Source organism: Canis aureus, chromosome 20, assembly GCF_053574225.1.
Source record: "Canis aureus isolate CA01 chromosome 20, VMU_Caureus_v.1.0, whole genome shotgun sequence".
NCBI lineage: Eukaryota > Metazoa > Chordata > Mammalia > Carnivora > Canidae > Canis > Canis aureus.
This window is the reverse complement of record NC_135630.1, coordinates 40,050,185-40,073,227: the sequence shown is the minus strand read 5'-3', so window position 1 is coordinate 40,073,227 and position 23,043 is coordinate 40,050,185. Positions and strand designations below refer to the sequence as shown.

The 23,043-nt window shown below is 36.0% G+C and overlaps 1 protein-coding gene, 1 long non-coding RNA gene and 1 other non-coding gene across 11 annotated transcripts in view; 2 read left to right on the top strand and 1 right to left on the bottom strand.

Annotated features, from left to right (window-relative positions):
• DPP10 (dipeptidyl peptidase like 10) overlaps positions 1-14,514 on the top strand; it is a 1,281,550-nt gene extending 1,267,036 nt beyond the window's left edge. For all 5 annotated transcript variants that reach the window (XM_077861455.1, XM_077861454.1, XM_077861453.1 and 2 more), the window contains 5 exons: positions 6,232-6,331; positions 6,566-6,624; positions 6,738-6,810; positions 10,768-10,841; positions 12,619-14,514. In XM_077861455.1, the coding sequence (XP_077717581.1) occupies positions 6,232-6,331; positions 6,566-6,624; positions 6,738-6,810; positions 10,768-10,841; positions 12,619-12,753 (441 nt within the window). In that variant the 3' untranslated portion in view covers positions 12,754-14,514. The remainder of the gene's footprint in view (positions 1-6,231; positions 6,332-6,565; positions 6,625-6,737; positions 6,811-10,767; positions 10,842-12,618) is intronic.
• Positions 1-22,823, bottom strand: part of LOC144291733 (uncharacterized) — a 167,109-nt gene extending 144,286 nt beyond the window's left edge. For 4 of the 5 annotated variants that reach the window (XR_013359190.1, XR_013359189.1, XR_013359191.1 and 1 more), the window contains exons 1-3: positions 22,697-22,823; positions 22,210-22,378; positions 20,992-21,172 (exon numbers count right to left, since the gene is read on the bottom strand). This is a non-coding gene — a long non-coding RNA (uncharacterized LOC144291733). The remainder of the gene's footprint in view (positions 1-20,991; positions 21,173-22,209; positions 22,379-22,696) is intronic. The other variant, XR_013359193.1, reaches the window with a different exon arrangement.
• LOC144292036 (U6 spliceosomal RNA) lies at positions 11,544-11,649 on the top strand. Its single transcript, XR_013359575.1, has one exon. It is a non-coding gene; the product is annotated as a U6 spliceosomal RNA (small nuclear RNA).
• Positions 22,824-23,043: the final 220 nt, after the last annotated feature.

The window sequence follows — 23,043 nt, the reverse complement described above, 5'->3', positions numbered from 1 at the left end:
TAGGAGGCTTTGTTTCCTTTGTTGGAAAAATGTAATGTTAAATTTATTTAATCAAGACAAGAATACTAAGAGTTTTCCATTTCTTTTGGAGTCAGTTTTAGAACTTTTAAAAGATTTTTTTTTCCGTTTCATATATTTTTATGTTTTTGAAGCATAGTATATATTGCTATATGTTTAATCATTTCATTAGTGGGGGTAATGTGCTATTTGACTCCTAGTTTGGTTTATTAGTCCCTTTTTGCCTTTGCTAGGACATTTTCTCTTAATTGCTCTTGTTCTCCCTGCTTGTCTCTCTTCTACCCCTCTCCCCCATGCCTCTCTTTTAATGAACCATATTTTGGCTTAGTTGTTCTCAATTTGTCTTTTCTATTTCACTAATTTCTCCACTTACTATCCTTATTTTTTTCTTCTACTGTTTAAACCATTTGTTCCTAATTACTGACTTGAATGTCTACCTTATTAATTTTCAGCAGTATTTCTTTCATTTGAGTTATGAAATCCCTTGCATTACTGCCTTAGGTATTTCCCACCAGTACTGATAGGTAGTACTTTTTTTAAAAATTTCATATAGTTATCCCCAGACCTCAACCTAATCCCACATAATGTATAATAATATTAATGTTCATTCCATCAAGTAATTATATCTAAAAGTTAAAGAAAACTAGAAAATTTTCTTTTATTAAAAAAAAATATAATTACATGAATTGAGAATAGATGGCAAAATTGAAAACCCATAAACATTATATGGAGAACTGATATTGCTGTGATTATCAGGCTACATCAATAGGGAATAAAATTAATTCCACATTTATCAAATGTCTACTATGTGCCTACCACTTTTGAAAGTGCTGGACATATGGCAATCACATATATACACAAGTTTTTTGAATTCCTAGTTTAGTGACGAAAGAAATAAAAAACAAATTTTAAAAATTAGGAAAGTATGTAAAATGTCAGTAATAGAACAATTCAGGAATATTAACCAGAGAGTAAGATTGGGTGCCCAAGATTAAAGAAGAGATAGCAATTTCCATTTGTATAACAGGGAAGATTTCACTAGGAAATCATGTGACCTAGGACTATGAAATTTTAGAAGTCAAGAAACATCAATATATGAGAAATGTAAAAAAAAAAAAAGTACAAACATTAATATGGAAGCTTGTTAAAATTTGACTTAAAGAGGTAATTATTATACTTTTATATATTCTCAATTGACATAAGGCTTGATAGTGGCAGTCATTTCTAAGGTTTGAAGCTATTAATATATGTAGTATGAAGGACAAAAATCAAGACAGGATGGTAAGAACTGTGATAAAATGCATATGATTACAATAAACAAAAAGATTTAATGTAAAATAATGCAATAAATTGTGTTACTAGTGAGATATATAGAGTATTTTTATTTTACATTAATTCATTGTGTGCCATAAGTGATGTGGTTCACAAAGAGTCTTAAGTCTAAGGCTAGGAAGAACTTTTTTTCTCCAGTTCTGTCAGTGTTTTTGACTGTATTCATTAACTCTCAGAGTACTCAAAAAAGTCACTAACGATTATCTCAAAATACAAGATGCATGAAAATGTAATTTCTCAGTAAAATGGTTACTGTAGACACTACCCCCGGCTCCTCTAAATCCATCTATCTATTGGATTCAGTTTCTTTCATCATGGGTATATCTTTTTTAAGATAAAAAATTCTCAGGAAACATTTCTATACTTTAGGTCCACTGAATAAAAAAAAATTAACAGATAAATTTGTTAAAATTGTATAAGTAAAGTTAAAATGCTATGCAAATGAAAAGTTGATATCAATGAATGGAAAAATGTGACCACTGAGAAACCAATAAAATGATTGCACAATTGACCAGAACAACCTATTCCATTAACTATTTTTGATCTTATCAAATAAAAAACACCCTCCAACTAAGTCAATATGATGACCCACAGTTTCTGGTATCTTCCGGATAGACCAGAGTTGTTCTGAAAATTAAAATCACCATCTTGTGTCGACTTAGAACTTACATCCGATTCCTACCCTTTTCCAGGATATAGTTTCTTAGAACTTTTTTATGATCTACTCTTGCATTATGTGAGCAAATATAAAATGGTACAGAGGAAGGTGGGCAATTAAAATTCAATTTATTCTAATGCCTCCCAGTGTTGATTTTATTTTAAAAGTAGAAATTATTTTGCTGGGGATCCCTGGGTGGCTCAGTGGTTTAGTGCCTGCCTTTGGCCTGGGGCATGATCCTGGAGTCCTGGGATCAAGTCCTATATCAGGCTTCATGCATGGAGCCTACTTCTCCTTCTGCCTGTGTCTCTGCCTCTCTCTCTCTCATTCTGTCTCTCATGAATAAATAAATAAAATCTTAAAAAAAAATTATTTTGCTGAAATAAATTAAAGCAACATTTTGGATTAGGTTTTTGAATACTATAGAGAGAATTTTATTTAACAGATTTGCTATCAGTAACTCTTAAAAACTATTTAGCTTAATTCTCAAATTTTCATATTAAAAAAAAAACAGTAAAATGCAACTCCTTTGCAGCAACCCTAGATTGATTTACAACCCTAGATTCACTTTAGAATTACTTGGAAAGCTCCACAGCCCATTCTCCACAACTAAATTATTTTTGAGAGCGTTGATATATATATTTAAATCTCCACTAGTTTGGGGAATGCTGGTTGAAGCTAGGGAGAGGTTTGGGTAGGTATATTTGTTATATTATTATACTGTAAAAACTTATTATTCAAAACATGGAACAGCAGCCTAGGCATCCCCTGGGAGTTTGTTAAAAATGCAACATCTTGGGCCCCACTCAGGATCTACTGAATTAAAATAATATGCATTTAACAACATCTCCAAGTGATATGAATGAATTCTCAAGTATTGACCTAGAATCTGCCCCTCTGTTGGAAGACACCATTCTACTTAGTTCCTAGAGATAATCATACTGAGACTTACACGAAACAGGATTAAAAAAAAAAAAAACATAATACCAATGTATTAATTTATATTATTAAATTGTGATGTATAGTTGTTCTGTGGATTGAAATATTCAGCTATTCTTTCAAAATAGGTTATATAAACAACTGAATCATAATCAAATTTGTTCTAATTCTATTGTGGAATTAGAACCAGAAAAGTTACCGACTGAGATGACCATTTCTCACTGTGGGAACAGTGTTGCCCCATGGGAAATGTGTGAAACCTCTTGGCTTCAACACCTTGGTCATACCTTCATGACCAAGAACAAGAAACAATACACTGGAAAAGCTCTCTTTAGGGACAGAATCTTTAGAGGCTCTCTATACTTTTGCTCTATAATAGCTACTTACTTACTTTGCAGAACTCACCCCACCCCTGCATACTTCTGGAGGGGAGCAGAATATGCCATCCTAGAATACGCCTCTTTGGCATAAGGATCATTTTGAGCTGATTATTTTAAGACACAGGAGAAGCTTTGGAAACAGAATAGAAATTACTCTTTTGTAAGAGACATTTACATTTATAAAATAAATCTCCATTTGTGTCTCCCTCCTTATACTGGGATGAGAAGGTTGACTCTAAATCATAAGAAACTCTTATTAGGGGGCACCTGGGTGGCTCAGTGGTTAAGCGTCTGCCTTTGGCTCAGGTCATGATCCCAGGGTCCTGGGATTGAGTCACTGGGCTCCCCACAGGGAGCGTGCTTCTCCCTCTACCTAGGTCTCTGCTTCTCTCATGAATAAATACAATCTTTAAAAAAAAAAAAAAAAGAAAGAAACTCTTATTAATAGAGAAGGAACTGACTCCAAAGCAGACTTAAATCCACCTCACCCCCTAACAAACCTTACCCTTGTTTATAGTTCTTTTCCTGGTAACTTCCCATAACTGAGCTCCCTCCAACCTCTTTGTCTTTGGCTAAAGATGGTTTTTGGGGTGCTGGCTTGGGCGACCTCCAGGAGTTATTATTCAGCATCACTAGGTATTTCCTGTGTGTATGTGAGGTACACATGTTAATAAACTATTTTTTTCTCTTGATAATCTTTTATTATAGGCATCTCAGCCAAGAACTCAGAAGGAGAGATACTATTTTTTTCTCCTCCACTTCTTTCTTTAGATGCCTTAACACTTTTAAGCTTAATACTTCTGAATTTTACTGCCCTAAGGGTATTTTTGTATCTTTCAAAAGATAGGAGTAAAGACACTCTGTGGTACCTTATCTGTTATAATAATATTATTTCCCTCTTTTTCCCAATTGGTGGAGAAGCTTTGCTCAAGCTTCTGGGTACTAGCTAAATATTCTAGCACAAAATTGACATATGCAAAAAAAAGAAGAATTTTCCCCCTACTCTTCTGAGCTCTTATCTGAGAACCCTTGAATAAAAGATTCAAGAGAAAAACAGAAGTTTATTGACATACATGCATGAGACATACTCAGGAAAAAGAGAGTAACTCTCTGAGGTGGGCTTAGAATTCAAGCTTAAATACCACCTTCATAGGGAAAGAAGGGCAGGATGTAGGCCTTTTAGGATAGGAGACTGAATGGTTGTTAGGAAAGATGAATGGACCCTTAGAGGAAGAGATGGGAAGAGTGATAGTTTATGATGGTCTTTCTAGGTGTGTTGTGGATTTCTAGTGACAAGAATAAATCTTCCCTCATTGATGAAATTCCCAGGAAGAGGGTTTATGACAACAGTTCCTTTCAGAGGGTCTGTCTTTAGACAGATAAGAGGAGTTCAGAGAAAGCCTTTCCTTGCATTTGTTCTTTTTCAAAGCTCTACAGCTCAAAATAATCAATAGGCAAAAGTGGCATATTTTGCTACTCTTTACAAAGGTTCTCTCAGATGCTTAAGTAATCTTTGCATTTGGGACTTTGATGTTAATCATCCTATTTAAATAATGTTCCAAATAAGATAAATGAAATTTGTATTTCTCATCTCAAGAATTTAGTGAGACTAACAGATTCCTGTCACAGTGGACTACACTAAACTCTTCTTGGTAATCTTTCAAAAGTAGACCTCATCATGAACCAATTGCATCAGAATAGCTGAGGCTAAGGCCTGGATCATCGTTTTTGTTTTTGTTTTTTTTTAAATAACTCCCAGGATACTCTGATGTCCAACAAGATGAAGAATACTGCCCACAGCATAGCTAAAAAATTTCTAAAATGAATATATAACTCAGTAGGTCATTACCTTAACCTAAATCTATTAAACTGTTAAAATCTCCTCTGGAATTCTCTTGGTCAAATCATGGGCTACAAAAGAAAAATGGACATCTTTATTTTTTTTTAAATATTCATAATTAACTTAGTTCAAAGGAACTGCAAGAGGATATTTAAAATTAAATAATAATCCAACTCATGTAACTAGCAAGATTATTTACCAGGCTCATTTCCTTCAAATATTTAGGAGTGTAGAACTTGGGATGCCTGCGTGGCTCAGCAGTTGAGTGTCTGCCTTTAGCTCAGGGCGTGATCCCAGAGTCCTGGGATGGAGTCCCACATTGGGCTCCCTGCGTGAAGCCTGCTTCTCCCTCTACCTATGTCTTTGCCTCTCTCTGTCTCATGAATAAACAAAATCTTAAAAAAAATAAAAAGGCATAGAACTGAAAGTAGAATCTATATTTGCGATGATAGATTTTACTTATTTTTATTAGTATTTATTCATTTGAGAGATACAGAGCATGAACGGGGAGGGGGGGTGGGGAGAAGCAGATTCCCCGCTGAGCTGGAGCCTGATGTGGGGCAATATCTCAGGACCCTGAGCTCATGACCCAAGCCAAAGGCAGATGCTCAACTGCCTGAGCTATCCAGGCACCACTCGATGACAAGAGTTCAAATATTTAATTCTACTTTCCTAATTCTACATAACCATCATTATTAAATATTTCACTAAATCTATGTGTGTGTGTGATTTGTTGAAATGATATATGATTTAATAAGTGCTATATATCCCTAGCTTTGAGTTATTTGGAGTCGTTCCCAGATATACTACATGAAATCAAAGAGCAATCACTGGACACTGGCAATATATAATTAATTTTCTATTTTACATAAACTTATTGTTTTATAAAAATTTAGATTCAAAATTTTCATTTATACAAAGTGATCTTCGTGTATTCTTTTCTCATATCTGGGACATTATAAGACATTCTGTTATGTATATTACCAAACAGTGATCAAAAGCTAAAAATACCTCTAAAGATAACTGATATACTCTCGCTATATATATTTTTTTAATTTTGCCAGGGATATGGTGGCTATATTGCATCAATGATATTAAAATCAGATGAAAAGCTTTTTAAATGTGGATCAGTGATTGCACCCATCACAGACTTGAAGTTGTACGGTGAGTACTTCCTATAGATTGACTTAATATATTGATTTGTAAAAAAGAAAATCCCAGGAGCTCAATTGAGCTCATTTATTATGTGCTATCAGAGATGTTTTCAGCTGTTTATCACCCCCCTGATTCAATCAGTTTTACTGGAGCATGGCAATTAAATATGAAATGTAGAAATTAAATAATGCTAGTCAAATGGTTTTTAGTTTATCCTTAAATTTCTGTTTTCTTGGGTCACAGCCTCAGCATTCTCTGAAAGATACCTTGGTATGCCATCTAGGGAAGAAAGTACATACCAGGTAACACATTTAAAATAATGAAGAAAGAAGAGAATATTCTAAAAATTCAGTTAAATTGCAAATATAGGTAGATTTATATTCATACATATAGATATTTATGCTTTCCTTTATAGGCATCCAGTGTGCTACATAATATTCACGGCTTAAAAGAAGAAAATATATTAATAATTCATGGGACTGCTGACAGTAAGTATTGTATTTGCTGCTGCTGTTTGATGGGTTCTAACCTTGAACAAAGGGGTTACATCTAAGAACTCGACAAGAGGCCCTGTAAACTTTTTGAAGAAGATAGCAGAGGATAGTGGCACAAGAAATCTGACATGCGACAGAAAGTAAGGAGGAGGAGGTCAGGACGACTAAGAGGAAAGAAGTTGTGAGCCTCGATGGCAACACCATCCAATAAAACTTTCTGGGATGATGGAGATGTTCTGTATTTGTGCTGTGGAACACTAACCACCAGCCCCATATGGCTCTTGAGTACTGGAAATGTGTTTAATATGAGCAGGAACTGAATTTTAAATTGTTTAATTGTAATTAATTAAAATTCTAATAACTACATATGGCTAGTGACTACCACTATGGTGTTATTCAGCACACTGTAAATCGAAACAAACTGAGAAAACATCAGGATAGCAAAAAGATGCCAGCACAGAGATAAAATTCTAATAGGATAACTCACAGTTAAAACAAAAACTTTTTAAAATGCATATTTATATCACTTCTCCTTTTTTCATCACTTTAAACATTGGAGATGGATGTGATTGATATTACTAGTTATAAATATAATTTTATATATTCACTTTGAAGTGTTTAGGGGTCAAAGGGTTTATATATATATATAAATTATATATATTATATAATATATATATATATCACATTAATATATATTATTGGGATCCCTGGGTGGTGCAGCGGTTTAGCGCCTGCCCTTTGGCCCAGGGCGTGATCCTGGAGATGCGGGATCGAATCCCACGTCAGGCTCCCGGTGCATGGAGCCTGCTTCTCCCTCTGCCTGTGTCTCTGCCTCTCTCTCTCACTGTGTGCCTATCATAAATTTTAAAAAATTTTTAAAAAAATATATATATATATATGTGATACTTTACAATAGAGGGATGCATATTTATAGCCCCATTCACAGATGAGAAAAATCAATTTCAAGGAGGAAACTGATTTAACCAAGGCTATCTTGGCTAGTGAGCAGAGAGTCAAAGCCTTGAAGCAGTATTTCCTAATATCGAACTACTTTTTGTTGGTCCATCTTGTCCTGCCTCAGTAGTTTCACCCCATTTTACAGAGGCTATCACTAAAAAGGTCTTTTTTTTTAAAGACTTATTTATTTATTCATGAGAAACAGAGAGACAGACAAACATAGGCAGAGGGAGAAGCAGGCTCCGTGCGGGGAGCCTGATGTGGGACTCAGTCCCAGACCCCAGGATCACACCATGAGCCAAAGGCAGATGCTCAACCGCTGAGCCACCAGGCATCCCAATAAAAAGGTCTTATAGCAAAGGTTGTATCAGCTCTTTAACTTAACTTTAAAACATGCCAGGTCATGATTAGAGTTTAGATGCACTGTATATGTGTGTGTGTGCGCACGTGTGTATTTGACTAAATGGGTAAATAAATGGGGGAGAAGAGACAAAAACCACTCTTAGGTAGAATTCCAAATTTATGTAGGTATAACTCCCTTATGGAGGCAAAGCTTAACTTTCTTCTTACTCTTTCAGAAAGGGTTGCTCTTTGTAATTTGCTTCTAAAGAGTACTGTATGGAAAAGGGAAAAAAAGAATACTTTTACAATAAATACCATCTCAGCCAGGTGGTCAAGGTTAACATTAACAGTGACAAGTCATGTTGATGGTATGCACCCTTAATATCACTTTATGAGAATGACACTCCCTCTCTCTATGGTCTTCTCCCAAAAACCTATAACCTCACTCTTCCCATGAGAAAAACATAAGACAAATGCAAATGAGGAACATTGTAACCCATAATTCATTAGAACTGTCAAGGTTATCAAAAAAAGTCTGAAAATTTCTCCTCGATCAGAAGAGGTTAAGGAGTCATATTTAAATGTTTCTTAGTTGTAACAAATGGACCATGATAATGTGAGATATGAACTATAAGGGGAACTGAGTAAGGGATCTACATGAACTCCCTGTACTGCCTTTGCAACATTTTTTGAAAAGCTACAACTATTATAAAATTAAAAAAAAAATACTTAGATGATGCCATACCCATCTTGGATGAAACATATATAAAGACAAACATTTTGACCGACATTAGAATTTTGTCCTAAGGTATTAAGATCTTACATGTATATTACTAGTAACAAAAAGAAATTAAGTGCTGAGTATATTTCAAAAACATGCCAAAAGATTTTAATGTTATATTAGCTGTTTTTCACAGAAGTATTGTGCAGCAGGTGTTATTACTCTTATTTAACTGACTGGGAAAATAAATACTACAGAATTTATATAACTTGCCAAAAATCACACAACTGCTAATTCATGGAATGGGCACTGGAATCTGGCATGAAGGCTCTTTTTCATTGTGCTCTTAAGCTTCAATTGTAAGAATAAATTTGGGGTTAAATTATTTCAGGTCTGGCCATTACCCTAGAATATATTAGTGGTATTCAAATTCCTCTGTTAATATGTTGCAGCTGTTAAGGTAAGTCATGTTCTTCCAATCTCACTTAGTCATAGACCTAGTTCTTCACTCTCTGGTAAAATGGAAGCAGGGGTTCAGCATTGGTCACTTCAAAGGAAAAGCACAGACATACACAAATACATGCACACACCTCCACACACCTCATATGGGCCTGGCAGATTATAGGTGCTCAATCACATTATAATACTACCATTATTAATATCAACCTCAGGAACTACTAGCAAATTAGTTCACTAAGACAATAGGATCCTTAATGTCTCTGTTTTAGGAAATGGACAAATGAAAAATATTAACAGGCTTCACACCAGAAACTAAACAGAAAAATATCCAACTGTACCTTTGTACATTAATCTTTTCAGCTGCATCTGTGCAGAGAAATGACGGAATCCTTTTCAGACTTTTTCGATAACATTTTACTTTAGTCATTGCCCCCATTTATCAGCATTTCTCCTAACTTACATTTACTGAGCAATTTGCAAACTCATTTAGAAGTACCTGGTAATACTCCCATTAAGTGTAATAGGAAGATGCTGGAAAGATCTTGGGTAGATGTTGAAAAGATTAAATGATCTTTTGGAATATTTTGTCTTCTATGTGATAAGATTAACCAATATCATAGAATCAGAATGACAAAGAAGCCGAAACTATTGTCAAGACTGACCTAGTTTGACAAAGACACTTAAAAAAAGTTAGCTTAAGAGTGATTTACAGAAGTTTGAAGATGCACAAAGTATAGGCATAAATAGCCAGGCAGCATATGAGCAAATTGCTGTTCAAATAGATCTGAATGAATCATCCAAATATCCGTAGCTACTTAGGGCAGTTCTACACAACCCCGGTCTACCGTGATGCATATTTCAGAGGTTTGGATCAGGTTCAGGCAGAGATGGAGGCTAGAAAGAAACAGGAGAAACCAATATGATCCACATTAAAAACTGAACCCTTGGCTAATGAGATGTAGACTCTAATTTCTGAACATGGTATAGTTTTTTCTAATTTAAAGAAAACAGTGAAAAATAAATAAATAAATAAATAAATAATAAATAAATAAATGAATGAATGAATGAATGAAAACAGTGTATCTAACTGAGACTGGGCCCCAGTAGATCCTCAGAAAGGAACAGAAAGATGGTTTGCTATATAACTATGAAGGTAGGCATTCACTGCATTAAAATTGTATGACGTATTGTGAACAATTAGAAATAATAAAACTTAAAGACTATCCTGTATTATAAGTAAAGCCTTAGTAGCTCCTGTTTGTTTTTTTTGTAATGTATATATTTTTTTGTAAAACTTAAAGTTTTATCTGCATGTATCTTACCAATTTTCAAAAGTTAATGACAGGTATCCGTCTTTTAAATGTGAAATGTATGCAAAGTATAATACTTAATCTCCTTGAAAAAATGATATAAAAAAGTTCTGATCCTAATAAATGCATTCCTATCAAGTAATAGAATTTAATTTCTTGCAGCAAAAGTCCATTTCCAGCATTCAGCAGAATTAATCAAACATCTAATAAAAGCTGGAGTGAATTATACTATGCAGGTAAGTCACTTTATCACAAGACTATGTTTCCTACCTTGCTTTTTCAGTTGTGAGATACAGAATACAGCTTCTGTACTGTTCCATCCCCCATGCTATTGTTTTTTAACAGTGATTTTTAGGTACCAAAGATTCCTAATTATGCTGAGAAGGTAGATCAGCTCAGGCTTTACAAGTAAATTGCAAAAACTTTCAAGAATGTCTTTTTCTTCTCAGGCTTTTATTTCTATCGCTAATAATGAATTGTTTTAAAGGAGTCATGTTCTACTTCCCTTCTAGTCCCTTTTTTTCCTCATTTTCTATTACCATTATCATAAAAGGTAGGGAAAAAAGTAGTTTTAGGAGATCTTGAGAAAAAAGGAGAGAGAAAAACACTTAACATCTGCGCATCCAACCACATGTAGTGAATAGTACCAGAGACTTGCTTCATAGTGGTCACAGTGATAGGTGGGTAAACAGACTTTACACCTTTGAGGACTTTCACTCAGGGAGGAGTCACAGAAAGGAGAGGAAAATAAAAAGGCAATTTTAATTTTTCAGCATTTGAAAGAAATAAAAGTGGTTCAACATATCTGTTAAGCCCAGGTACCAAGGTTAGGATGATGAAAGAAAATGATTAGAGATAAATAGATGACAGATCAGGCCACAAACAATGTGAGGAAGCAGAAGGCTTTACTTAGATCATTGAGGCACTGTTTAAAAACTGTATCCCCAGGTTCTCACACATATACTAAAATTGGAATGAAACAGAAGATTAGCATGGCTCCTGTGCAAGGATGACACTCAAATCTGTGAAATGTTCCATATTTTTTGTATGTAATTGTTCAATTAGTGTTGTGCATCTGAAACTAATATAACACTGTATATTAACTGGGATTAAACTAGTTAAAAAATTTTTTTAAAAATAAAAAATCAGTAAAAGTGATGTCTTGTTAATAGTAAAAAATACAAATTAAAAGAAAAAAAATAAAGAAATAAAAACTTTATACCTAGGAATTGACAAATATTTATATTTGTGATTTTAGAAAAAGTATTGTCATTTATATTAGAAGGGACAGGATAAAAAAAAAATATATGGGACAAGGTTAGTCAAGGAAGGCTTTGTTTAAGACTACTGCAATAGGGGAGAGAAACTAAACTCTGTTGAAACATAGGGCTGGAGAGTTTTTAGTAAATGGGGTGGAGGGACTCACAGGCCATCTTCACTTTACCAAAAGGAAAAGTACACTGTTTATGACAGGAGGTAGTTTTACAACGTGGAACAAGGGTTCTACCCTCCCACAGGGAGAGGGCTGCTATCCCTTTTAATATTTACATTAATATTTACATTTCACAGAGATGGTGTTTCAGTGCTTGAGAAAGGCATTTCCTAAACTGTAAAACTGGAAGATGATTTACATACAAAACACAGAATTTACAATCCGTTTTCTAAAATAGCTCTCAGCAAAGGAAGGTCAGGGCCCTACAGTCAGGAAGAAACGGAGTGTTAATGCTTTTCTAGCCAACATGAACATAGAAAGCTCTACTTTCTTTGACCAATGAGCTCTAATTTAAATACATAAAAAAACTATATTTTGTCTCAATTGTTGACGATCAAAGGATTGTAACTTTAAAAAGAGTGGAAACTTTGGCATAAAAACTCCAGAGTTATATTAGGTTAGATGTTGGTCTGATGATTACTTGCCAAAGTTTTATTGCCACTGGGACTAAACAAATGAATTCTAGAGGGACAGTATCTGCTTTGGTAACTTCAAATCTCCCTCCCCCCTCAATATCTTAGGTCTACCCAGATGAAGGTCATAACATATCTGAGAAGAGCAAGTATCATCTCTACAGCACAATCCTCAGATTCTTCAGTGATTGTTTAAAGGAAGAAATCCCTGTGTTACCACAGGAACCAGAAGAAGATGAATAATGGACCCTATTTATATAGAACTGAAGGGGATATTGAGGCTCAATGAAACCTAACCAAGAGACTGTAATATTGTACATGCTCTAGAATTTCAAGGGCAGCTGAAGGAGATGACACTGGAACAGCACACTCAGAGACAATGAACTAGAATTTGCATACAGATGTCCAAGTCTACTGTGTTGCCAAGGGTGCAGAACCTGTTTCTTTGTGTAAGGAAGGTCAAAGGGTTGGTTTCCTGGGAGAAATTCGTTTTGCATTAAAGTAGAAGTAGTGCATGTTTTCTTCTGTTATCCCCACCCCCAATTTGTTCTGTAACTAGTTGCTCTCATTTTAATTTCAGTGGCCACCATCATCTTTGCATATGATGCACACTTATCCAGTATCACATCCCTGATCTTTGATGGCTGAGCTGCAACCTAACACTTCACTGTATCTTTACAATAAGTGCAATTCCTTGTCTATTATTATGCTTAAGAAAATATTCAGTTAATAAAAAACAGAGTATTTTATGTAATTTGTTTATAAAAAGACATTATTAAATGGGTCCAAGGTCTTGTAGAAATATGGATTTCAGCACCTTCCAGAGTTCAGCCAGTTATCAGTAGATACAGTATCTTTAAATCAACACACGTGTGCATATACAGTCAATAAATCTATCTTAACATGTTATTCATGCTACAAAGGATAAACTTCTAATGAATTAGAAGAGATGCTCTTTTACAGGCTATAACGGATGCTTTGTTTAATGAGCCAAAAATGATGAAACCTTTTTTCCAGTTCAGATTCTAGCTATTGCTTTCCTATAAATGTTTGGGTTGTGTTTGGTATCGTTTTTAGTGGTTAATAGTTTTCTAGTTGCAATTTAATTTTTTGAATATGATACCTTGTCACATGTAAATTAGATACTTAAATATTAAATTATAGTTTCTGATAAAGAAATTTTGTTAACAATGCAATGCCACTGAGTGCTATTTTGCTCTTTTGGGGGAGAAGGCTTTTTTTTTAAACACTTGGTCCTTTTACTTCTCTCTCTCTCAATGCAGAATCAATTCTCATTTTCATTGTAAAAGCAAAGAGCTGGATTATTTCATTTGCCAGTTCCTATTTAGTATTCTATGCCTGCCCACTTCATCTGTTACTGTTTAATTTAAATCCTTCTGGTGAGAATTAGAAATGAAATATTTTTTATTCATCAGCCAAAAAGTTCACAAACAGCAGTGTTTCCTATTTAATTTGAGTTGAAGGCACAAATGCATTAATTCCTGTGCTGTATTGACTTGCAGTAGTAAGTAACCAAGAGTATAAAATAAACTTGACTGTATGAAGTCAAATTTAAGTCATGAGAATATTAAATTTGGTGACTAAAATCACTTTGGTGACTTAAGTGATCTTCCAGAAGATGTCTGAAAGTGTAACCAAGCTTAGAAGTTTAGATCAAGCTAGGCAGTGTACCGTGTTTTTGTGGTTTCTCTCAAATTCCTCAGGACAGACTGGATTATCATGACATGAGAACACCAGGAGGAAGCTTAAAAATGTCACAGAACTGTTCAGTAACTCCCATTTTCTTGACGGATCAACCCCAAAATCTGAGTATTTGGAAGCATATATATTGTTTTTTGGATATTCAACTTTTCTTCTGGATGCTTTGGAATTGTGTCTTCATTGCTCTGCTGGATTCAGTTTAAAATGGGAAAGGCTCACTTTTCTGAGAGACCCATATCAGGTCTTTTTTCAAGAATAATAAACACATTTTTTAAAAAATAAGTTTAATGTTTAAAAGGAAAGTTTTGCCTATTTTATTAAGATGGAAATTTCTTTTTAGGCTGATTTGAAGTCCAACTGAAGCTTTTTAATCAATATTTTAAATTTCAACCACTAGAGTTTTTTATGATGCAAATAATTATGTTGTCTGAAAGATGTGGTTTTATTGAATGTCTATTTGAGCAACATTTTAAAAGTATTTACCTTTTACTGTTTACCATTTCTCTTGTTTTATTACTATTATCAATGTTTATCTATTTTTCAATTAATTTAATACAGTTTCTAATGCGAAAGACATTTGTCTGGAACCCACTTTCACCTTAAAGGCTAAATGGACCTCAAATGAAGACATACTGTTTAATAGGAAGGTGGACATTTTTCATCTCCATGATTCTTGTGAGTTTTAATCACTGGGCCACTTTAGAAAAGGGAATGGTCACCAACACAGACACCAGCTATTAAAGGAATCATGTAACTGAACTTTCTCCTTTATACACTTGCCTTTGGTTGTAATCCAACTATTTCACATGGATTTGTGCATTCTAAGGTTTTCCTAGAACCCCAGTAGCAAGCTTTTCAAGTGTGATTTGCCCTTTAAAGTTTAAAAAGAACTCAAAAAATTCTATAAAACAGGTAAGCAGTATCAAAGCAACCATAAACACATAACCTGTTGAAACTATTTTAAAAGAGGAAAGAGTTGTTTCCCTTTTTTTTTTTTTTTTTTTTTAATGTTCATTGCCTCCACTGAAGTCTCCAATTCAACAGATAGAGACTAGGGAGACTATAGGATCTGTTTGAGTTTCCTGGGAAATAAAGAAGATGCTCTTCAAAACCTGGGTCTCAAAACCAAACACACACACACACACACACACACACACACACACACACTTAAGGGTCTCAGTTCACCCTGAGAAAGTCTTTTCTGATTGAATATTTAGTATAGAAATTCCCTTTGAGGGTTGTGCACATTCCAGTTGTAGTTCTACCAGGATGAGGTAGGTGACTGGATCATTGGTCTTTACCATACAGGGAATTATTGAAGCTGCTGTCTTCAAATGGTAGGCGCTGAAACAGAAGAATCTAGGACTGAATTGCTCTCAAGTTCAAAGGTCACTGAGGGCACACAGCTTATATAAAGAATCATGTATGAAATACCTCTTGCGTCGCTCCTCAAATGCTTTCACCATCTTCACATCGCACAGCAACCAGCAGTGCATAAATAAAACCTGAGCCCTCAGCTGCACGCTCTTTTACTTTCTGTTCTGAGGATTCTCTGACATCATGTTACCTCTCTACTGGAACCAACACACATCATTTAAACATTCCAAGTCTACAAGAGGATGTTAATAACCCACACTGAAGTCCAGTTAATGGAAGACAGGAGCAGTTGACTATATGTTCTGTGTGGTCCTTGAATCGTTTCTCGACATAAAATACACATGCAACAGGCCCTTTGTGGGGAAACCTTTCTGCCCACAAGATTTTACCACTGTGAATACTATAGAATGAACAAGTAAAATCAGAATAATGAAGTGCTTCCTTTTCAGTTAAGAATAAGCTGTTTTTACCTAAAATTTCCTGGATGCTTATGAAACACCAAGCATGTACTAAGTGCTCTACTTTCATTGTCAAATTAAACTACTCAACACCCCCTGATGTAAAATGATACCCTTTTTTACAAATAGGAAAATGGAGTCTCAGAGGAATATGTAAAGTGTTCACATTTACATAACTAATGAATGAGTAGCCTAAAACTTAGCTCTAGCCATCTGAGAAGCCCCTGTTCTCAGCCATTCTGCTTTATAGGACTCTTGAAGTAGGAGAGGTTTCATCTAAGAAAGGATTTTAATTATTTAAATATACAGTTCAGATATTTTTGAGAATGATTGGATAGCAAATATACTGAAAGGTAAATGATAGGCTAGTGTTCCACTGTAGCCATAATTGAAGCTACATGGATTCCCTGACATCAAGAGGACTTATGTAATATTAAAATACACTTTATTTTAGATTGGAGATATGCAAGAATTATTCCCATCCATGGAAACCTTTGCCTAGAAGACAATGTCTATATGCCTAGCATATCATTAGTAAAATCCCTTGCTCTGACATTAAGCCAGGAACATCCCAAAATCATTCCAACAGGCATTTAAAATGTGTTGATCAAAGCACCCAGGTTTTTGAGCATGAAAACTCCACCTAATCTTCAAACATTAAAATCCAGAAAGCACGTTGCAACATTTAGAGCCTTAACTGGCATCCACAATAATACTTGCAACCTGACTTAGGAAAATTGAATTACCTCCCACTTTTCTATCACTATAGGAAATAGATTTTTTTTTTTTTTTACCACTGATCAAATCTACTAAGGACAGTCATTTCATTTGGCAAAATTCCAGCAATTTGGAAGAGAGATTAAAAAAAAAAATCTCCTTTCTCATCAAAGACAGGCAGACAGATTAAAAAAAAAAAAGAGGTCATATCAAAGTACAATTTTGATTTTTTGTTTAGACTTCCAATTAAGTTTAAGACAATCTGATAACAAGTATGGAAGGCTTTTGATACAGCAGCTTGGGTAGAAGGAAAGCCTCTGGGCTGATTAAAACAATCTGTTGTCTATCAGACTTAGCACCATTTTATCTAAGTAATCTTTGGCATGAGTGAAGCTTAACAATACAGAAGTCCAAAATCATTAATAGAAGAACAACTCACACATGTTCAGTATCTAGGCTTTTTGTCACATAACCAGCAAATGCTCAGACCAACCATGTGAGACATTGTTCTCTGATGAGATCAAGATTCAGAGAGGTTAAACAATTTTCCAGGGGTCACACTGCTTGTAAATGACAGAACCAGGATTTGAACACAGACCATATGAACTCAAAGCCTTCACATGTTGATAATCCTATCTATGAATTTTTTTAGCCGGTAAATTCTTAAAGTTCATCATGCTTATCTTCAGATTGGATTACATTTTCAAACCCCTCACTATTCAGTGTTGCCACTTAGTATGCATCTGATTTCAAGTAATTCAACACTAACTTAGAGGTGGCTTAAATACTTATGACCCAGTATGTGGGCAATTTGGGAATCAGAGGTTTGTTAGAAATAGAGTCTTGGGGTGCCTGGGCGGCTCAGTTCATTATGTGGCTGCCTTTGGCTCATCCTAGATCAAGCCCTGCATCCAGCTCCCTGATCAGTGAGGAGTCTGCTTCTCCCTCACCCTGCTTGTGCTTTTGTGCTCCCCCTCCCCGCTCTTCAAATGAATGAATGAATGAATGAATGAATGAGAAACTAAAAGAAAGAAACTAAAAGAAAGAAAGAAATGCAGACTCTCTCAGGCATCACCCAGACCCTCCTGAATGACAAACTTAAAGGCAACAGATCCTCAAGTCATTTGTATGCAAAGTTTGAGAAGCATTGGCTTAAAGGACCAGAACCTTTCTTTACTCAGATCACAAGGAAGCTGAAGTCGGGTGCCTCTAGGGGCAGTTTAACAGATCAGTGAGGAAATCAAATCCCAGTCTCTTCCCTCTTCTCTAGCCTCTGCTTATAATTTGGCCCTTTCATTAGTTTCAAGATAACCGCAAGTGCCCCAGACAGTATGTGCGTTCACAGCAATATCCCAGGATAGACAGGAAGGGAGTGACTGTGTTTTTATCAGGAAAGGTAACTCTCTCCGGAAATCTTGAGCAGAATTCCTTTCGAATCCTTTTGTCCAGGCTTTGGTTGCAAACCCATATGGATGAGTATGCCAGGCTGGGAAGTCACACATCTGAAATTGCAATCTCCTTAGTGAGGGTGCAACAAAGAACAAGGAGAATGGCTGTAAGATAGGTGCCCAGAAGGGGCACAGAAGAATGAGGTAAATGCTACCAAATGTGGTAAAAGCCTGAATACAGGCATTTTCACTAGATACAGCTAAAGGCATTGAGCAGTGAGGAGGAGTGGGGTTACACAGACCTTTTGTTTAAAGGTGTCTTACTCCCAGAAGACCCTCAAAATCTGTTCTGTCCTCTATTCCTAAGAGTTGGTATACTCTTTCCTAGCTGACATTTTCTCTGTTCACCTTTGCTCTTCATTATCGACGCAGTTTCTAGTGCAGGCAGGCAGTTTTGAAATTTGATTGCTGTGCTAGCAGTCCCATTTTGCAGGCTTTATTTGCTCTAACACGATTTATGATGCCTTGATTATCTCCGTATGGCCTGAATTGCTAGTCACACCATTAATTCTCCTGATTGATGGATTACATAAGGCATATTCCGATGGGAAAAGCAAAGGAAACACAGGTAACCCAGCCTCCCCATTCATATGCACTTTTAATGGGAGTAATTGTCATTACACTCCAACTCTCTATCCCTTTAGGACACCATGTGTGATTTTTAATGATCTGTATGATGTAATTGGATTTTAAGCCTCTGGGGAGAACAAGTTGTAAATTATCTTGCCTAGGATAAATGGAAAATTTCAACTTCAAGGTTGACTTTAAATCATGTGATAACAAAAAATTTATTTTGCACTTACTATGTGCCAGGTACTGTGCTGTTTGATACAACATTAGATCTTTTTTTTTTTAAACACTTAATTTAATTAATATGTCAAATGTATAAATGGGTATTTTAGTTCAAATGTTATAGCTAAAGGAGTCATCACTCACTAAAATGTATCAGCATATTCAATCATGTATTGATTTTCACTGAGTCATTTGTAACTCTCCCTTATGGTCTATGCTATCCCCTTGGACCTGCTCCTTTGAATAATCATCCCATAACAAATTTACTGGGTTTTTTTCCCCCCAAGTCAAAAGGACTCTGCAGCCCATGGTCACATTGGATAGCAGTGGTCTGTATGCAGTTACCTATCCCACTATCAATTTAGGGAAATTTGTAGTAAAGTCCTGCCATTTCTTGACAATTATTTCTCAATTCAAATAACCTCCCGAAGAGGGAAACTGATTAAAAAAAAAAAATGGGTTAAGTTTAATTTTCTAATCTTGTGTGTTAGCTTTGTTTTAACTAAAGGAAAGAATATCCTATAGAAAGATTAAGTATTGCCAAAGAAGAAGAAATAATAAATAAAATGACCCACTGCCCTAGCTCACCACCTTAGGATTTCAGTTGAGTGTTTACTCAGCTTAGACCCCAAACCAGTCATATTCTTTGTGTTTTACCAACTTTCTTTTGGTATGCTTTCCTCATTCCCCAAATCCAGGAAACTGTATCATTTGACTGCTTTTCATTTGTTTCCAAATTGATAGGTATTAGTAAAAGGAGCTAAAAAAAATTGGTTGTGAAATTATATATATATATATTTTTTTTTTTTTTACCTTCATCTGGACTCCTTACAATATTTGTAAATTTTCTTTAGTTTATCCTCATTCACTTTGTCAAATTCTAGCATACCTCTCAGTTATTTTGAATTCTTCTCAAAACCTAAATTCTCTCATTATTCCACATCATTGAATATAATGCCTCATTCATGTATACTTTTTATATGTGTGATTTATACACTACCCTAGCCTGTTTGTTATTTGCTAAGGAAATAGAAAGGTAATAAAAATAGCTAACATTAACTAATTGCTTTCTGCCGAGACCCAGTGAAGCCACCTGAGCCCCTCCAGGCAATCTAGACACCTTTAAACTTTAGCAAATAACCTTAGCCCACATGATGGATTAACCAACCTTTCTTTATATATCTATACTTTGTGTATTCTTTCCTAAAAAGAACAGAGAATTTTGGCATACCACCAAACAAAAACCAGACCCCTTACAGAATCCCTGGGCACTAAGGGACCATACTCCCTTGTATAACTTCCCAGCACTGGGATAACATCTGTCACTGGCACCATCTAGTCTGTACATAAGCAAGAAATATTATGACCACTGCATTCCCCTTACTGATTAACTGCCCTTAATCCCTTTAAAATTCCCTGGGCCAGAGAGAAAGCTTGGAATTGGCCTTTGGATAAGAGTCCACCTTCTCCCCCAGGTTACCAGCTTCCTTAGAAAAGCTTGTATTTCTTTCCAGTGAAAACTCATCTCTTGAGTAATGGCTTTTCTAGAGACAGGCAGCCGAACCTGAGTTTCAGTAACCCCAGGATAAGCTCATTAACAGACATATTTATTTCACCTTTATAGCAGCTGCAGGAATTAAGTATAATCACTATCCCAATTTTTATATAAGGAAACTGTAAGTTTAATAAAGTCAATTTACTAAAAGCCAATGGCTTAGTCACAGCAAGACAGGCTAATTAGTTCAATGCAAGAAAGAAAATGTTAAAGAAATAAAGCTGGGACACCTGGAGGGCTCAGTGGTTGAGCATCTGCCTTCAGCTCAGGTCATGATCCCAGGGAGCTAGGATCAAGTCCCGCATCGGGCTCCCCACAAGGAGCCTGCTTCTCCCTCTGCCTATGTCTCTGCCTCTCTCTGTCTCTCACGGGTAAATAAATAAAATCTTAAAAAGAAAGAAAGCTTTCTTACCCACATGATGTCATGCACAGGCAGGTGTCATACATATGGTTATACTCCCACTGTTATCTGAAACACCTGTCTCCTGGCTGTAACTTCAAGGTTGAAGGAGACGCCCAATAGAAGCTTTCAATTGCCATCTCTCTGAAGTGATACCATCACACCTGCCTGTAGGCCGTTTTTCTGGGCAGCTCTTAACAGCAAAGAGATTGGAAAATTCAGGAAGATAAAGGTATCATTTAGGGAGTGCTATCACTGGCTCAGTCCCTAATGTTGAACATGATACATTTCAAGCACTCCTTTGATTTTCCCCATATACAAAGCACAATGGACCCTACTCCAAGAGACATAATCCCAATTCTTTCCTGCACAGAGCCCAGGATTTCTGGGAGGATAGGGTTCAAGATGGTACTTAGATCTTGAGCTCACCCTTTCTCACAGACAAATCCACAATGACATATGCAGTAATTTTCTTAGAAAAAGACCTGAAGGGTGATTGGATGGCTCAGTCAGTTAAACCACAGATTCTTGATTTCAGGTTATTATCTGGGGGTTTTGAGATGGAGGCCCAGGTCCTGCTGAGGCCTGAGCTTGGAGGAGGCTAAAATTCTGCCGTCGCCTCGTGCGCGCCCTCTCTTGAAATTTAAAAAAAAAAAAAAAAAAAGACTTGGTAACTAGATGAACTGAGTCTTCACAACAAAAGACGAAAGGGCAGCACCCAAAGGGGTAAAAGACGTAGGGTCTCATGAAAAAAAAAAAAAAAAAAAAAACAAAAAAACAAAAAACAAACAAACAAACAAAAAGACACAAACCCGCAAAACAAACTTTTCAGGGGTAGCAATCCACAATCAGAAGGGATCTCTAAAATGCAGTACTTTTTTCCTGAAAAGCGAGGGCTCTGTGTTCCACATCAGGCACCCCAAATCCTACATCCTTCACAGAACAGGCGAGCACCCAAACTCCTGGCTGTGAAGGCTTCCAGTAAGGAAGCACAGGAAAACCACAGAACTTAGGGAGATGAGAACCACCCTTGAAGGGAAAGGAACCAGGGGTAGTGTAAGGGGAGGTGGGCGGGGGGATGGGGTGACTGGGTGACAGGCACTGAGGGGGGGGCACTTGACGGGATGAGCACTGGGTGATATACTATATCCTGGCAAATTGAACGCCAATAAAAAAATACGCAAAAAATAAAAATATATATTAAAAAAAAGGTCTCATGCAACTACTCACCTGCGCCAGGACACGGAGCAAAACATCTTTGAAAAGCCCCCAGAGGGACGCCTGGGTGCTCAGTGGCTGAGCATCCGGCTTGGCTCAGGGCGTGGTCCCAGCCTCCGCAACGCCTCCCGCAAGGGGCCCCGCAGGGAGCCTGCTTCTCCCTGGGTCTCTGCCTCTGTCTCTTGAATAAGTAAAATCTTTAAAAAAAAAGAAAAAGAAAAGAAAAGAAAGAAAAGAAAAGAAAAGAAAAGAAAAGAAAAGAAAAGAAAAGAAAAGAAGAAAAGAAGAAAAAAGAAAAGAAGAGAAGAAAAGAAAAAAGAAAAGAAAAGAAAAGAAAAAGAAAAAAAAGAAAAAAGAAAAGAAAGAAAGAAAAGAAGAAAAGAAAAGAAAAAAGAAAAGAAAAGAAAAAAAGAAAAGAAAAGAAAAAAGAAAAAAAGAAAATAAAAGAAAAGAAAGAAAAGAAAAGAAAAAGAGCACCTAGAGGATATGGGATACCCACTTACTAATCCCACAGTGTCTGTGGGAGCGGTGGGAGCTCGCTGGGAGGGTCTCGCCGCAGCAGAGGCACTAACAGGGGCCAGACCGCGGCCTCACCCGCCCCCTCACTCGCCGCAGCACCTTTTTGAAATTCGCGGCAGCGGTTGGGCACCAGCGCGCATGCGCAGCTCAGGTCCGGCCCATACCCCGCGGGGGCTGTAACCGCTAGGAGCCTGAATCTAAGGTACAAGGTGTTATGTCCTAAAATATATAAATATTATACATATGTATTATATATGTAATATATATTTTATTATATTTTATTTATTTATATTTTATTATATTTTATTTATTATATATTATACCTTA